This window comes from Mus musculus, chromosome 5 (assembly GCF_000001635.26).
Source record: "Mus musculus strain C57BL/6J chromosome 5, GRCm38.p6 C57BL/6J".
NCBI classification, from domain to species: Eukaryota; Metazoa; Chordata; class Mammalia; order Rodentia; family Muridae; genus Mus; species Mus musculus.
In genome coordinates this window covers 124,311,051-124,328,003 of record NC_000071.6, presented here as the reverse complement: position 1 = coordinate 124,328,003, position 16,953 = coordinate 124,311,051, and the positions used below count along the sequence as shown (strand labels likewise).

Sequence of the window (16,953 nt, the reverse complement as noted above, 5' to 3'; positions counted from 1 at the left end):
GCCTCCGGCGTCGCCCTGCCCTCTCTGGAGCGAGCTGCACGCACGCGCGTCAGGGGAAACTAGGGGAGGTGCGCGCGCTGCGCTCGCCGGCTCGGCCCTCTCTTCCGAGCAGCCAATCGCGGCTGAGGCGCCGGGCGCGCGCACGTTCCTTGGAATTTAACGGTCGCGTGAGGCCAAATCTCCGGGTACCCGATCTAAGGCGGAGGCGAGGAGGTCAGGTAAGCGGTCGCGGCTTGTGGGGAGCTGCGTGGCCGCAAGGGCTGAGTCCTAGACGACTCCATCAAAGGGGAGCCCCCCTGAGTGCGTGAACAGGCTAGGGTGAAGGCTGACGGCGCCCGCAGAGCTAGCCGGAGCCCGCCGGCCAGTGCAGCGCTGCGGATGCGTGCGCCTTTTCTAGACTCGTGCCCTTGAGTGACATCAGTGAGGCCCAATCGGATTGCTGCCTTTGCAAGGGGCGTGAGTGTCCTGCCCTGCCCCCTCCCCTTCGTTCCCCTCCCCGGGTAGCGGTACTGGGACTCCCTTTGGAAATCTCAGTGGTAGTGAGTGGTTCTCCATCATCCCTATGTCCTCGCGCCTCCGGCCTTGGATCATTGTTCGCTGCCAGCGACTCGATACTGGCTTCAACCCCTGGAACCATCTCGTGCCGTTTCCTTTCAGCCTCTCCGCAGAAAGAAAGCATAGTGAACTTGAAAATTGTTAACGCAACTCCATCACTTTCTGCCTCTAACCCCAATGGGTTGTAGGGTGAGGGGCAGAAGCATCTTTGTTTGTTTCTCCTCCTGGCAATTATATTTATATAAGAATGCCTGTCCCTATATTCCTTCTCTGTCAAGTTTTTATCGGATTCCCTTTTTCTTTTCTCTCGACCTTCCACCGTGCCTAGAGAGGCGTCCTCGAGTCTCTAGTGGAGTTTTATCTGAATCTCTTGCATCCGGATTACTTCAGAGGAGGTGGGGTCGGGGAGAAGAGATGGGACTGTAGATCCACCTCTCTGGAGGACTTGTGGTCATTTGAATCCAGGTATTTTCGTTGCCAGTTGGAAGGGGCAGCCCCTGGCTTTTTCAATGCCCCATTTGTCAGTGGTGATAGGCTTGACACAGGGGTGGTGAGGTGGGGGAAAGGCAGCAGAGCCTATTTCCTTAGATCTAGTTACCCCTGGCCTCTGTGCCTGTCCTGAAGGGACTGCTTCTTTGCCTTTAGTGGCCTGATTGTGTTCTTTTAAGCCCTGGAAAGTGAGAGTTGAGTGGAATAGGAGCGTGAGAGAGTTCTTCTGATGCAGCCACTACACTTGCCATTTTGCAAACAGCATGGGACTTCTGTTTTTTGTTTTTCTCCATCCCCCTGCTGTTTCTTTTCCTTCATCCTTTTTAAATCAACAGATTCCAGAGGGAGGATGCATGTGATTGGGCTTAGAGTAGCAAATTTATCTTCGCCTTTAGTAAGATTGTAGTTAACTTGTCAGGTAATGGTCTATCTTCCAAGAATACACAGCCTCTGTATTGAGAAGTGTACATCCCACTATTTTCTTTATCAGATAAATAGCACTTCCCCCAACCCTCAAGACAGGGTTTCCCTGTGTAGCCCTGGCTGTCCTGGAACTCACTCTGTAGATCAGGCTGGCCTCCAACTCAGAAATCCGCCTGCCTCTGCCTCTGCCTCCTGAGTGCCGGGATTAAAGGTGTGAGCCATCACAGCCCTGACAGTGGCTTCTGAAGTCAACAAGCACTTCTGCAGTGTAGGACTTATCAAAGAAGTGAGGCGGACCTGGAAGTACTCCCGTACTATTTATTACATAATAGAGTGAATTTAGAACCTTGATTATTAAACACAAAATTCTGAAAGATTGCCTCCAGGAGATAATGGACTCCTACAAATTACCTTTAAAAAAAAGTATGGTTCCTATATATAAGCCCCATCCTTTTTGAAGCATATTCTTTAGAGGATTTAGGGAAAAAAGCTAGTTGCAGAACTTTTTATCACCCTGTGAGTTTGTCAGCGTCAGATGCTTCATACAAATGGCCTCACAGAGTAGTTCTTTTTTTTTTTTTAATGGTTTTTTTTATAGATGTATTTTATGTATATGAGTACACTGTAGATCTCAGACACACCAGAAGAGGGCATCAGAGCCCATTACAGATGGTTGTAAGCTACCATGTGGTTGCTGGGATTTGAATTTAGGACCTCTGGAAAAGCAGTCAGTGCTCTTAACCTCTGAGCCATCTTTCCATCCCTCATGATTGTTTTTTAAACTTAGCCTGGTGTATTGGTAGCAACATCTAATTGCTACATCCCTTCTTTGGACCAGTAATATTCCATCACATGGAAATCCCATATTGCTTTGTCCCTTCATCTGCAGAGGGGCACTGGGGCTTCTTCACTTTGGTCATTATATATAATATTGCTATTCTTTTACATTTGTGTGTGCGTGTTCCTTTTTTTGTTGTTTGTTTGTTTGTTTGTTTGTTTTTGGTTTTTCAAGACAGGGTTTCTCTGTATAGCCCTGGCTGTCCTGGAACTCACTCTGTAGACCAGGCTGGCCTCGAACTCAGAAATCTGCCTGCCTCTGCCTCCTGAGTGCTGGGATTAAAGGCATGCGTCACCACTGCCTGGCTTGTGTGTATGTGTATGTGTGTGTGTGTGTTTCTTATGTGCCACATGGGGAACAGGGGAGTCAGTTCTCACCTTCCACTGTGTATTCTGGGGCTTGGGTCAGTCAGGCTTACCTGGCAAGTGCTCCTAGCTAATGAGCCCTACCTAGTATTGCTGTTCTTATTGGAGGTGGATTTGAGAGGGTTCCAAAGTCATGAGAAGACAGTGGATAAATTTGGTGGCCGGTTTACAGCAGTTCTCCCCCATTCATTTTCAGACTCTTTGGAACTATAGCCAATTTCACAGTTTTGAATGTCAGCCATTGAGGATGCCGGTAGAAGATGAAGCAGCTGAAGAGGACTCCGAAGCAGTCTCCTCCCGAAGGAGAAGCAACAGTATTCCTAAATGACAGAGCTTAACCATTTTTGTACGCTATGGAGGATTTTGACTTGGTGGAAAATTTACAAAAAACGTCACCTTCTGTAGAATCTGATATTAAAAGCGCTCCCCAATCCCTTGGGTTGAGCTTGCATGCTAATAGGTAAGAGTTGGTTTGATACTATTTTCATGTGTCAACAAATCAAAGTCACTTGTTTGCAGAGCCTACCTCTTAATCTAATCAGTGACATAGTTGCTGGTTTGCCTTAAAGAACAGAACAGCCAACCTCTGTGTGGGTCCAGTGGTCAGTTGAAAACAGTATCCCTCTGTCTCTCTGCTGTGCTTTTCACAAGTGAACACTGTGGCAAAGAACTTACTAGCTATGTAGCAAGTTCCAGGCCAGCCAGGGCTACATTGTACGACTGTGGTCTCACAAAAACAAAAGCCCCAAATTAATTTTGCTCATTGTACTATGTATTATGCTTTCCTTATTTGGCAACTTAAAAGGATATCTTTAAAATTTGGTAATCTAGCCAGGCAATGGTGGCACATGCCTTTAATCCCAGCACTTGGGAGGCAGAAGCAGGTAGATTTCTGAATTCAAGGCCAGCCTGGTCTACAGAGTGAGTTCCAGGACAGCCAGGGCTACACAGAGAAACCCTGTCTGGAAAAACCAAAAAAAAAAAAAAAATTGGTAATCTAAATACATACATATACTTACATTTTTTTTTTTTGAGGTTAGAGTCTCTTGCAGCCCAGGCTAGCCTGACTCATAATATAACCTTGAACTTTTAATTCTCTACCTCCTGATAATTTCATAATTATTTCTTCTTTTTTTTTTTTTTTTTTTTTTTAAAGATTTTATTTATTATATATGTAAGTACACTGTAGTTGTCCTCAGACACTCCAGAAGAGGGAGTCAGATCTCATTACGGATGGTTGTGAGCCACCATGTGGTTGCTAGGAATTGAACTCAGGACCTTCAGAAGAGCAGTCAGTGCTCTTAACCTCTGAGCCATCTCTCCAGCCCCTCTTTTTTTTTTTTTAAAGATTTATTATTATACATAAGTACACTGTAGCTGACTTCAAGCATACCAGAAGAGGGCGTCAGATCTCATTATGGGTGGTTGTGAGCCACCATGTGGTTGCTGAGATTTGAACTCAGGACCTTTGGAAGAGCAAGCAGTCAGTGCTCTTACTCGCTGAGCCATCTCACCGGCCTTTTTTTTTTTTTTTTTTTTTTTAAAAGAGACAGCCTCATTGTGTGGTTCAGGTTAGCCTCAAACTCAAGGCAGTCCTTCTTCCTAATACTGGAATCACAAATGTGAGCTATCATACCCAGCTTATTGCTACATTTTAATTAATACTATAATGTTTTATACTGCAGAAGCATCACGCTAGTCTCGAAGGTAGCAATGGAAAATGTGGGAGTGGGGCTGGGGAGACGGCTCAGTGGGTAAGAGCACTGGCTGCTCTTCCAAAGAACTGGGTTCGATTCCCAGCATGCACATGGCAGCTCACGATTGTCTGTAACTCCAGTTCCAGGGGACCTGACACCCTTACACATACAAAAAGACAGAACACTAGTGTATATAAAATAAAAAATAATTAAAAAAAAAAGAAAATGTGTTAGTAACTAAACAAACAAACAAACAGACAACAACAAAACAGACTATGAACTGACAAAATAGCCAACCAACTGCTTTCTGTATTTAGTTATTTATTGATTGATTCAGGTCTTTCTGTCCCTGCCTGCCTTCCATGAAGCTCACTATGTAGACCAGGCTGGCCTGGAACCTGTGGCAGTGCTCTTGATGCTACCTCCCAATCTGGGCATTATGCCTTGGCTTTGTACAGCCACGTACACATACATCTGACTGTTCTTTCTTTTTCTTTCTTTCTTCCTTTCTTTCTGTCTGTCTGTCTGTCTGTCTTTTCTTTTTCTTTTTCTTTCTTTTTTTTTTTTTTTTGGAGACAGGGATTCTTTATAGCTTTACCTGTCCTTGAACTGGAACACACTGGTCTTTAACTCACAGAAATCCACCTGCCTCTGCCTCTTAAGCATGCTGGGATTAAAGGTATGTGCCACCATACTTGGCAGAGGGTCAAATAGCTTTAGGTATAAAGATTTTGAAGAAATTGTTTATCATGAGTAAACTGTTTTAAAATTGTGGGGAGCCTGAAGTAGCTCTAAGATTGTATAGAACCACTTGGCATAAGGGAATCTGAGAGGAAAATGTAGAGTGTGAGAAATGACGCAGGAGGAATGTTTGCTGCGGTGCTTTGCCCTGAAAGCTGAGTGCTGGTCTACAATTTTTTAAAAAATTTATTATTTTATGTATATGAGTATACTGTAGCTGTACAGATGGTTGTGAGCCTTCATGTGGTTGTTGGGAATTGAATTTTAAGATCTCTGCTCACTTCGGTCAACCCTACTCCCTCTGGTTGGCCCTACTTGCTCAGTCCCTGAGAAAATGGCCCCAGATTTTATTTATTATACATAAGTACACTGTAGCTGACTTTAGACGCACCAGAAGATGGTGTCAGATCTCATTACTGGTGGTTGTGAGCCACCATGTGGTTGCTGGGATTTGAACTCAGGACCTTAGGAAGATCAGTCAGTGCTCTTACCCGCTGAGCCATCGCGCCAGTCCGCTGGCTCACATTTTACTTCCTGTCCCATTTGATGGCTCCTCTGAAATGTACTTCTGGAAGAAATTCCCTTTAGAACGTAGTGCTTGAATTGTCTGGAAGAACCTAAATGTGTTCTTCTCATAAAATTCATGTCATTGAATTTGTATCCTTTTTCCTTATGACTGACAGTTACAGAGCTGCTCTGTAAAGTTCTTCTGGACATAGATTTTAAAGAGTTTCTTGCTCTTGAATTATTTTTAATTTTTTTCTAGTCCTAACTTCTATTATTTTAGTATCTTCATTTTGTGGTGTGTGTGTGTGTGTGTGTGTGTGTAAGTGTAACAATGCTCAGGGTCTGGGAATGTAGCTCTGTTGAGTGCTTGTCTGACTTGCAGGAAGCCCTGGGTTCTGTTCTTAGCACAGCAAAGATCAGGCATCACGGCTCATGACAGTAACTTCTGCACTTGGGAGGAAAAGGCAGAAAAACAGAAGTCCAGGGTCATCTTCTCCTATATACTGAGTGAGGCCAGCTAGCCTATATGCAGCTGAGAAAACAAAGCAAAGTATAAATATGGAGAGAAATGGCTTAGTAGTTAAGAGCACAGGCTGCCCTTCCAGAGGACCTGGGTTCAATTCCCAGCACCCACATGGCGGCTCACAAGTGTCTGTAAGTCCAGTTCCAGGAGATCTAACACCCTCACACAGGTATACATGCAGGCAAAACACCAACACACATACAATAAAAAATAAACCATTAAAAAAGTTTTGTTACAAAATAGAAATCAATATAAATGAAAATGCCCCTTCAGCTATTAGACAAATTTTAATGTTCCTAATTGTGCTTTGTGGTGTGTATAAACAAATCTACAATCAACCCACATTTGGAAAAGAACTCATCTGGAAAGAATTAGTGTTCTATTACACACCACACAGGCTCCATAAACCCTGAATATTGGCTGCTAATTGGCTCAGCAGAACTTTCATTCAAAGGTAGTCCAGCGATAAGCTTATCACACCAAATCAGGGTCTGGTTACTAAGACTTGACTGTTCTGGGCAGTGGAGAGAGAATCCTTAGTACACAATGAAGGGCTGTTTAAAGTGGGCCAGACGCTCCTCTGGAATAATTCAGAGAAGCTAGGACGTTTCCCTGTGGATTCCACTGGGCTTTGGGGCATTCCCTCAGTGCTGGAGAAGGGCTTCCTGTGGCGCTCGTAAAGAAGTGAGCTTGTCCAGTCATCCTGTGCTGCCCGGCCTCTGTGGTCAGATTTTTAAAGGAGGTGCCATTCTAGTGGACGATTAGGTAGCAGTGGTTGTGTTCTGCTCTGCTCAGTCTTGAACTGCTGACTTACTCAACGCTTCAGTCCAATGAGGAAAACCATCTGAATTGTTTATGTTTCAACAGAAGTAGTCCCCACCTTAGTACAAATGGGGTGTCCTCTTTCTCAGGGAAGACCGGGCCACCTGTCATTCAAGGGACAGTGGAAGTCCTCACTGCTTTAAGACAAGACCTACAGAACAGTGGCCGGACTGACTCAGAACTTTGGAAGAGTTGCGAGGTATCTCATTTTGCTTTATTTTGGGGGTCTTGAAAAGATTTCTGTTTCCATGGGACTCTACTGAACTGTTAGAAATCTATGTCTAGAAAACCATGATACTTAACCTTATGGCTAAAGTCAAATGACTAAGCATGTTAACCAGGCACCGATACTGAAGGAACAAGAAAAAGAAAACATGGAAGGTGGTGGCCTCAATAGACAGCCTGGAATAGTCCCTGTGAACGGCAGCCTTTGTTCCCAGCCCCCTTGGATTGTTACAATTGTTTTGAGTTAGTCTTCTGAGTAACTCCTACAGTTGTCCTTAGTCTACTTGGCTTCAAATATTTTGAACACTCTGATTATAAATACATTCTGCAGCATGCTGTGTTGAGCTGTCTGCTTTTCATGGCAGCGATTTCTTTGGTTAAATGGTGATGGAAATTTAGTTTATATGAACATCACACAGTTGAAGTTTGGTGTGGAAGCTGGTGGTGATGTGCCCTCCTTAGTCCTGCAAAGATCAAGAAGGAGGGGAGCAAGAGGAAAAACAAACAGAAACGAACTTAATAGATTGACATCTAAGAGGATATTCACAAGATTTGGAGAATATTAGTCTTTGTATGGCCTTTTCTCTTTTTTTTTTTTTTTTTTTTTTTTTTGACACAGGGTCTCATTATGTAGCTCTGGCTGGCCTGGAGCTCAGCTCCCTGTGCATATACCGGGCTGGCCTCGAACCCATAGAGATCTCTCAGAGATTCTCTTGACTGTGTCTCCCAAGTGCTGGGACTGAAAATGTGAGCTACCAGGCCAGGCCTCTATTTTTTTTTCCTGCTTTTAAAGACTTAAGTTAAAGGTTGAAATGCTTTATAGAAATGCAAACATGATTATCAAACTCTAAGCAGTAGATGGTTTGGTTTCTATTAATTGTACTTTATAGAACCAAAACTTGTGTTTTTAAACTATAAAATGGAAATAATGATCTCCTGGTTTGAGAATTCAGTAGCAGCCATACCCCAAATGTAATCTCTATAAGGATTATGCATTTAAAATGGACTGTTGCTATATACTAAAAGAATGAGCTCTTCAGATTGTTTTTGTAGGGGAAGGGGTGGTGGTGGTTTGAAGCAGGTCTCACCCTGGGACCCTGAATGGTCTCAGAATGCTGGGACTCCTTCTGGAGCCCAGCCTGACCTTCTTCAGTTCATGGCACTTAGCCTCCCAAGTGCTGAGATTTCAGATTTGAGCTTCTGTAATTGGCAGCTTTTTGGTTTTCTCACACACGTTTTGTTTATCCACCCAACAACCACTGAGCTAATGGGGAAGACCTCTAAGATGCCCTTGTGCTATGATGCTGTTAAGACACAAGATGGCCTGGTTTGGGGAGGTAGCTCAGTGGCGTGGGGCATGCTTAGCATACAGGAGGCCCGGGGTTCTAATTCAGCATCTGGAAAAGCAAGTTCCATTCATTAGCTTGTGAAACACAGAAATAAGAACAAGAGCGACTAGCACGGCATGGCTTGTTTCTGGCGCTTGTGTTTGACTAGAAATTATTACTTTAAGACTTTGAATCAACACCTGAAGTCAGAGACAGATGGTATTTGTGAGTCTCATGTATTGATTTAAGAAAACGATCTTTGCAGACGATCTCCTGTAGCCTGTTGATTCTGGGCTCATAACCTGACCCTGAGCTCTCATTTGCAGCCTCAGCCTCCTTCAGGCAGAGTGGGGAAAGTCTGAGGAGGGTGGAGGCCTGGCTAGAGTTTTGTGAGCCTGTTTCTGCACATGTCTCTTCAGTGATGTAACATTTTTGCTGTGTTTACTAAACACCCACCTGATCAGTAAGAGTTTAGCTACTCAGTGAAGAACTGCATAGAGTAGTGCTATAGGAACAGAAGGTCAGGCGTTTAGCAAGCCTGAGTCTGGTGGTTTCCCTCTGGAGTCTCTGGTTCTCACCTCCCTTTTGGAATAGTAAGGTTGGTTTATTCTTGCCACTCAAAAGACACTAATCTACTTCGCTAGAAACAAAACCTTCCTTATTCTGAGCAGGCAGACCGACAGTTTCCATTGTTGGCTTTAGCTAGATCTTTTTAGCATTTTACCACTTGGATTACATATACAATAATAACAGTTATAGGATGAAAATACTAAGTGTTTACAACTTATTGTCTCTTTGCTGGGTAGTGTACTAGAGACTGCTTGTAACATGGAAACTTATTAGACCTGGAGACTTCTTTCTGTTGCTTTTAAAGTAAAAGCAGTTCCTACTGAAGTGAAATTCAACAGATAAAATAACCTATCTGTACTAAACTTAGCATAGGTGGTAGTGCACACTTTTAGTCCCTTTAATTGAGAGGCAGAGGCAGGCAGATTTCTATGAGTTCAAGACTGGCCTGGATCACATAGCAAGTTCCAGGAAAGCCAGGGCTACCCAGTGAGACCTTGTTTCAAAAAAAAAAAAAAAAACCCAAAAACCAAAAAAGTATGGGTAGTAGGATGCTAGTTTATTATTCACCGTGGCCTAATGTCAGTCTGCAGCAATGCACGCTTGCTGATGTGCTTGGTGCACATACACACACCCCTGCCTAAATGTGATTTAAAGGAAATGGAAGTTGCTTAGCTGCTTACAGAAATGAGTATTACAATACGTAAGTGTCACATCCGTGTACCTTGTAAGTCTGTGAAGTTCTCTGGCATTTCTACAGTCTGTATACTATACTCACTGTAAGGACTCTGGTATTGATGCCCATGACTGAGATACAGATTGACGTCATTTTCTGAGCTAGTAACTGGGTCCGTTTCTGAAACAGACTGAAGTTTGTTTGGAGCAATATGCGCCAAGCTGCACAAGTGACATTTTTTTCTGATATAAAAAGGACACAGGGCAAGAAAGAGAGAGATGCTTGAGATGGTGGGAGAAGATGGTTTGCAATTGTGAGGACGGTAGTCATGTGAGGAGCTGGGGTGGAGCAGTCCAGGTAGAGGGCAGGGCGCTTCCAAAGCTGGGAAGTGGAAGGCAGTTCTGCTTGCCCAGAGATAAGAAGAGGCTGGTGGGTGGCAAGCCAGCCGTACACTCGGGCGTGGCTCCTCATCAATACTGCACGTCTATTGTCTATATGCTCAGCAGGTACCAGATGTAGGAGGGGATTCTTCCTGTGTGCCCTTCTAGGGAAGTGCTTCCTGCTCTTAGTAGTCAGGAGGGATGGAGATCTACATGTGGGCTCGGAAAGGAAGCAGAGGCCCAGTCCACTGGGCTCCAGAGAATCAGTCTTCCGTTCTTTGCACTTGGAGCTCTGAGGGATTTGGAACACTTTAGTGAACGTGGAAGTGTTTGCCTATGTTTCTATTTTGGGATGTGAGATCCTTCTGCGTCCATTTCCGTACTGAAGGCAGCCATGAGCTTCTCTGAGACGAGAGGATGTGGAACTGAAGGGAATTGGAGGCACGAGAAGCTCACTTTGATCCCTGGCGCCCACAGGACTCCTGGGCTAGTCAGCTTTGCATGATTGGCAAATCTCAGGTCCCAGTAAGAGATCCTGTCTCAAAAATCAGATAGGCTGCTGACTGCTGGTGGTGGTGGCCTTTAACTCCAGCACTCAGAAGGCAGAGGCAGGCAGATCTCTAGGAGTTTGAGGCCAGCCTGGTCTACAGAGTGAGTTCCAGAATAGCCAGGGCTACACAGAGAAACCCTGTCTTGAAAAAGCAAACAAAAAACCCAAAACAAAACAAGGTGGGTAGCTCCTGAGGAATGACACTTGAGGTTCACCTCTGTCTGGTTTCCATACATATACATACATCATGAGTGCATACACACACATGTGTACATATATATATATGCATACATAAAGTGCAGCTATCAGGTCTTTGTCTCCATGTATAGTCCAGGCCAGTTTCAACATCCTCCTGTCTCAACCTGCTGAGTCCTGGAACTATAGGTATGTACTGTTGTACCTGGTACAATCTAGTCCATTATTAGTCAGAAATAGAAGGGCTGATGAGATGGCTCAGCAGGTAAGGATGCTTGCCTCCAGGCCTGATGACCTGAGTTCACCCCCTGGGCACTGCATTGAAAGGAAAGAACCACCTTCCACAAGATGACCTCTGACTCCCACATATTTACCTTGGCATATTCCCTTGTGCTTGGCACATTTGAGTGCGTGCATGTGTGCATAATAAATTATAAAAAGTATATAAGAACAGAGCTGGAGAGGTGGTTCGTTGGCTAAGAGCACAGGCTACTTTCCAGAGGACCAGTGGCCCATTCATAGCACCTACGTGGCAGCTCATTAGCTGAAACTCCAGTTCTAGGGGATCTTCTGGCCTCCACAGTACCAGGCAACAACAGAAGACAACTTAAAGTCCCGTTTGAAAAATAAGGCAGATTTACCCAGATGGCAGGTTACATCTACAAAGATTCTTTAATCCCTACTTTTAATAGTATTACACTAAATATATAAATTGGCCTATAAATTTTGTATTTTAAAAAAAGTGTTTTTTGCTAGGCTTGGTACCTGTAATCCCAGAATTGGGGGAGGGGGCTAAGTAAGGAAGGAGGATTACTTTGAGTTTGAGCCCAGCCTGGGTTGTGTAGTGGGCTTCAGGCCAGCCTGGGCTACAGAGCGCTTCTCACTCGAGGGGTTTTCTTGCGACGTCTTAGGTTGAATTACGGTCAGTGAAGATTCTTTACAATTTCTCAGGCCAGGTGGTTGCAGCTCTTCAGTGTGGTTGAGCAGCACTGCCAGGAGCAGATTGTCGCCCAGCAGGAGCAGTTCCATAGGCAGATCCGGGTGAGTCGCCCTGACCGACCGACTGTGGGATGCCTTTATCTGTGAGATTTGCCGTCAAAACAGTGTATTAATTTTGCTTATGAAGATATCACACTTAGAGTAGTAGTGTATTTTGAGGCATGGCCTTTTCTTAACATTGAAAATACAATGTGTAATTTACTTTTCTTTACCCTCTTTGTTCTCAGCGAATACAGGAGGAGATCCGGAAGTTAGTGAAACTGCAGCTCAGCCATGCTTCCCGGCCTTCGTGCAGCAGCAGCTCTGTGAGTGAGCAGGTGTCTGCAGAAACCCAAATGGGCTTCTTTTCTGAGAACAGTGAGAGAAATGAGTCTGTTGTCAGTTCCCCAGCGTCCAAGGAACCCGAGACACAGCCAGCATCATCCACATCCTACCCAGACTGCCATGTGGACAGCAGCTCAGTGAGCAGTGGCTACGGCACCTTCTGCATCCTGGACATGAACACCCACAAGGCTAAGGAGCCCACCGAGCCCTTGGAGCCGGGGGCAGCTTCCCAGGGGCAGCACCCAGCCTCTGTGGTGCAGGCACATGGCCCTGCAGGGGGTGCAGCAGCCATAAACTTCTTCACACAGACCCCTGAAGAGCTTTGTGCCTCTCTAAAGGAAGACGGCTCCACTTTTCCTGGGGAATTTGACCGAAATTTTCTTGGTGAAAACAAGATCTCTGAAGTGTACAGTGGGAAAGCAAATAGGTAAGTGGATTTCTCTGCTCAGTTTTACTCATTTATTGGTGGCATTGAAAGTGTAATAAATAATGTTCTTTTTATTTGGTCTACAGTGGAGTGAGATGTATTTGGATACAAATCAGGTTTACCATTAAAATCTGACTCTTACATGTTACATGCGGAGAACTAAAATAAACAAGCGCTGTGTACTAATGACTCCTGACTCTTCCCATGTGCAGTGCTTTAAGACTGTTCAGTGCAGGGCTAGAAAGAGGGCTCAGCATTAAAGAGCTCTAGCTGTATTCTATGTATTCTATGTATTCTATGTATTCTATTTATTTATTTATTTATTCATTCATTCATTCATTCATTTATTTAAATTTATTTACATCTCAAGTGTTATTCCCTCTTGGAAACCCCCTATTTTATCCCCCCTCCCCTTGCTTCTATGAGGGTGTTCCTCCACCCACCCACCTACTCCTGCCTCCCCGCCCTTGATACCCCTACACTGGGGCATCTGTGGAGCCTTCATAGGACTCCAGGTGCATTTTTTTTTAAAAGATTTATTTATTATATGTAAGTACACTGTAGCTGTCTTCAGACACTCCAGGAGAGGGCGTCAGATCTTGTTACAGATGGTTGTCAGCCACCATATGGTTGCTGGGATTTGAACTCCGGACCTGCGGAAGAGCAGTTGGGTGCTCTTACCCACTGAGCCATCAAACCAGCCCTCCAGGTGCATTTTTAAAAGACGTTCCCGGCATCTACATGGCAGCTAACAAGTATAATCACCGTTCCAGTTGACCCAACACTTTCTCTTGGTCTCTTTGTGCACTGTATACATGTGATACATATATATGTCATATATCATCCAGGCAAAATACCCGTACACATAAAGATACAAATCAACCTTTAAAAATGACTCTTAACAGCTGGATATGATGGTGCACGCTTTTAATCCCAGCACTGGAGAAGCAGAGGCAGGCGGGTCTCTAGGAGTTCCACAGTGTAAGTACAGGACAGCCAGAGCTACACAGAAAAACCCTGTCTCAAAAAAAGAAAAAAAAAAAAAAAACAAACCTCTTATCTCAGGCTGCGGATGGTGGTGTTTGCATTTAATCCCAGGATTTGGAAGGCAGAGGCAGGCGGGTCTCTATGAGCTGGAGGTCAGCCTGGTCTAGATTGTGAGTTCCAGGACAGCCAGGACCATCTCAAAAACAAAAACAAAAAACCAAATACCCCCAAGTCAAAAAACAACAAATTTTGTGAAATTTTGTTGTTTACCCTATGTTTTCAGTTTGGCACATCTGAAATGTGTTATAGAAGCTGGGCGTGGTAGTGCATGCCTTTAACCCCAATAGAGGCAGGTGGATCTCTGTGAATTCAAGGCCAGCCTGGTTTATATAGCAGGGTACAGGACAACCATGGCTATCTAACAGAGAGACCCTGTCACAAAACAAAACAACAACTGAAAACAGAGAAAAGGAAAGTTCGGAGACTCAGGGCCAGTGGGATGTCCCTGGATAACGGAGCTTGCTTGCCATGCAGGCTGCCGTGACCAGAGTTCTGTCCTGAAGGAGAGAACTGACTCTACAGAGTTGTCCTCTGACCTCTGTGTGTACACTGTGACACACAGACATCATGTGTGCACACAGAATAAAGAAGAGATACATAGATGAGTGAATAAATAAAAAGTTAAGGAAAAGAAATTTGCAGCTGGAGAGAGGGTTTGAGAGAGCTCGCTGCCATTACAGAGGACCTGAGTTCAGTTCCCAGAACCCACACAGTGGCTGCCAATGGCCTCGGATTCCAAGTGTAAGGTACTGCTGTTCTCTTCTAGCCTCTATAGGCACTAGACATACATGTGGTACACAGACATATGTGTAGGCAAAATGTTCATATATAAAAGTCTTTCACTTTTTTCTTTTTTTTAAAGATTTATTTATTTATTTTATGTATGTGAGTACACTGTCGCTGTCTTCAGACACACCAGAGAGGGCATCAGATCCCATTACAGATGGTTGTGAGCCACCATGTAAGCGCTGGGAATTGAACCCAGGTCCTTTGGAAGAGCAGGCAGTGCTCTTAACTGCTGAGCTGTCTCTCCAGCTCCAATAAAAATATATCTTTATTTTTTTTTTAAGATTTAAAAAAAAATTTATTATTGTACATAAGTATACTGTAGCTGTCTTCAAATGCACCAGAAGAGGGTGTCAGATCTCATTATGGGTGGTTGTGAGCCACCATGTGGTTGCTGAAAAATAAATCTTTTTTTTTTTTAAAGATATTTAGGAAAACCAATAAAACATCATTTTTGTTTCGTTGCTTTGAGTCAGGGTCTCTATATAGCCTTGGCTGTCCCACAACGTGCTGCATAGACCAGTCTGGCCTCAAGCCTGCAGAGATCTGCTGAGTGCTGGTGCTACACGAAGTGCATCACCACATCACCCCCTTTTACTAGCACTAAGACAAAGCCCTGCCCTCTGAAACACTAGGTAGTATATGCTGACCTCTCGAGATAAAGGGTGGCCTTTGAAGGAAATAATTTTATTTTTTTCTCTTTTTAAGTGGTAAGTCTGTAACATCCTGGGCACAGAGGCTGAAGCAGAACCAGTCAAAGCAGGCACATACAGAGGATGACTGCTCAGGACCTAAGCCAGGGAGCGAGCTGAACTGGAAGCCTCCAGCTGACACAGTAGGTGACAGGGGGCTCTTCTGGCATGCCTCGGCTCCTGTTGGTTACACTGACATTGCTGTGTTTTTGCTCGTTTGTTTATTTACATTTTCTTAAAAAGGACTTCCTTGATTTTGAGCGTATGAGCATTTGCTTGCGTGCATGTATGTGTACCGTATGCATGCAGTGCTGCTGGAGGCCAGAAGAGGGCATCGGACCCTGTGAAGTTACCCTGGTTGTAAGCTGCCATATGGGTGCTGGGAACCAGGCCCCAGTCCTCCTCAAGAATAGGTGGTGCTATTAGCTGCTGAGCAACTGTTCTTTCTTGAGCTTCTCTTTTGTCTCAGGATTGACTGTCATTTGCTGTAAATCCAGCCTCTTTAGTAGGCTGGACATGAGAGCTGATGCAGGACAGAATTGTACAAAAATGAAGAGAGATGGGTAAGATGGGGGGGGCTTCTCTTCCAGAGGGCCTGAGTTCAATTCTCAGCACCCAGTGACAAGTACGGCAGTCTGTACTGCAGTTGCAGGGATCTGATGCCCTAGTCTGGCCTCTGAGGGGACCGCACCCACACGCATAGGCATACATGAAGGAAAACACACGTATGCATACATTTAAGAGATTTGTAGAGTGTTTATTCTCTGTGTTAAATGTTTACATTAAGTGATCAAAGAAAGAGTGATCACTAAAAATCAAAGCACTTTGACTGATAGCATAGCTCGGGGGTTGAGTATTTGTCTGACATGTGCACCTGAGCCCCTGGGTCTCTTCCCCAGCGTCACAGCACAACAACATATACCTTCAGGTAGTATATACTATTATGTTGCAACAAGTAGTACTGTGTGTGCCAACATTATCTTAAAATTGTCTTAAAATTATGAAAATTTGGATAATTATGATTTTATAATTTGATGTCTAAGTTTGTAGATAATAGATTTAAGTTTTTTCCTTGGGGCTAAGTTTGCTATATCGCCCTGGCTACCTCCACCTCTTGTCTCTTAGCCCCCTGACTAGCAGGGATTGCGGTAGAATGTCACCATGCTGTGCAGGGGTAAATGTTTACATTCTGTGTGGAGCTCTTGCTAACACGGCAACTCTGTTCATTAAAGGGCCATGGACAGAAAGTTCCAGTATGTGTGTGTTCCTGCCATGGCCTCCACTGTCATAGGGCAGCACACTTCTTAGGGTCATACTTGGAGGGTCTAAAATCAGGTCTTTGTATAAGCTGGGCATGTCCATTATCCTAGGAAAAGAATCTGAATTAGAAGGTTGTAAAAGTTTCCAAGCTTTTAACTTTGTTTGTGTTTATCTATTTCCCTGCTTTTCATTCTGATGTGGGTGTGCATGTTAAGCCCGCATGTGGAGGTCCGTGGACAGTGTATGAGAGTCAGGCTCAGGAGATTAAACTCAGACTGTCAGGCAGCCAGTGTGTGCCTGTATCCCCCACCAGCGAGCACATGTACCCCCTCCACACCCAGCCTTCTCCCTGTTCTTTCCCCCAGCCTTTTAAATTTTTGAGGGTTTTTTTTTGGGTGGGGGCAGGGTCCCTCTCTATATCCCTGGCTGGCTGGAACTTTTACTAGGTATACCAGGTAGGCTTTGAAATCACAGTGATCCACCTGCCTCTGCTTTTGAGTGCTGGGCTTAAAGGGATTCACCACCATGCCCAGCTTC

General features: G+C 44.5%; 1 protein-coding gene across 14 annotated transcripts in view; it reads left to right on the top strand.

Annotated features, from left to right (window-relative positions):
• Positions 1–16,953, top strand: part of Mphosph9 (M-phase phosphoprotein 9) — a 78,439-nt gene that overhangs the window by 1,394 nt on the left and 60,092 nt on the right. For 4 of the 14 annotated variants that reach the window (XR_001784704.1, XR_878687.1, XM_006530365.2 and 1 more), the window contains exons 1-6: positions 129–218; positions 2,867–3,130; positions 7,006–7,159; positions 11,833–11,922; positions 12,108–12,631; positions 15,173–15,299. Coding sequence is in view for 8 of the 14 variants with exons in the window: in XM_006530365.2 (XP_006530428.1) it covers positions 3,024–3,130; positions 7,006–7,159; positions 11,833–11,922; positions 12,108–12,631; positions 15,173–15,299 (1,002 nt within the window). In the remaining 6 variants the exon portion in view is untranslated. Of the gene's footprint in view, positions 1–31; positions 219–2,866; positions 3,131–7,005; positions 7,160–11,832; positions 11,923–12,107; positions 12,632–15,172; positions 15,300–16,953 lie in introns of those variants that run through there. The other 10 variants (XM_006530364.2, NR_102690.1, NM_001277867.1 and 7 more) reach the window with 10 other exon arrangements.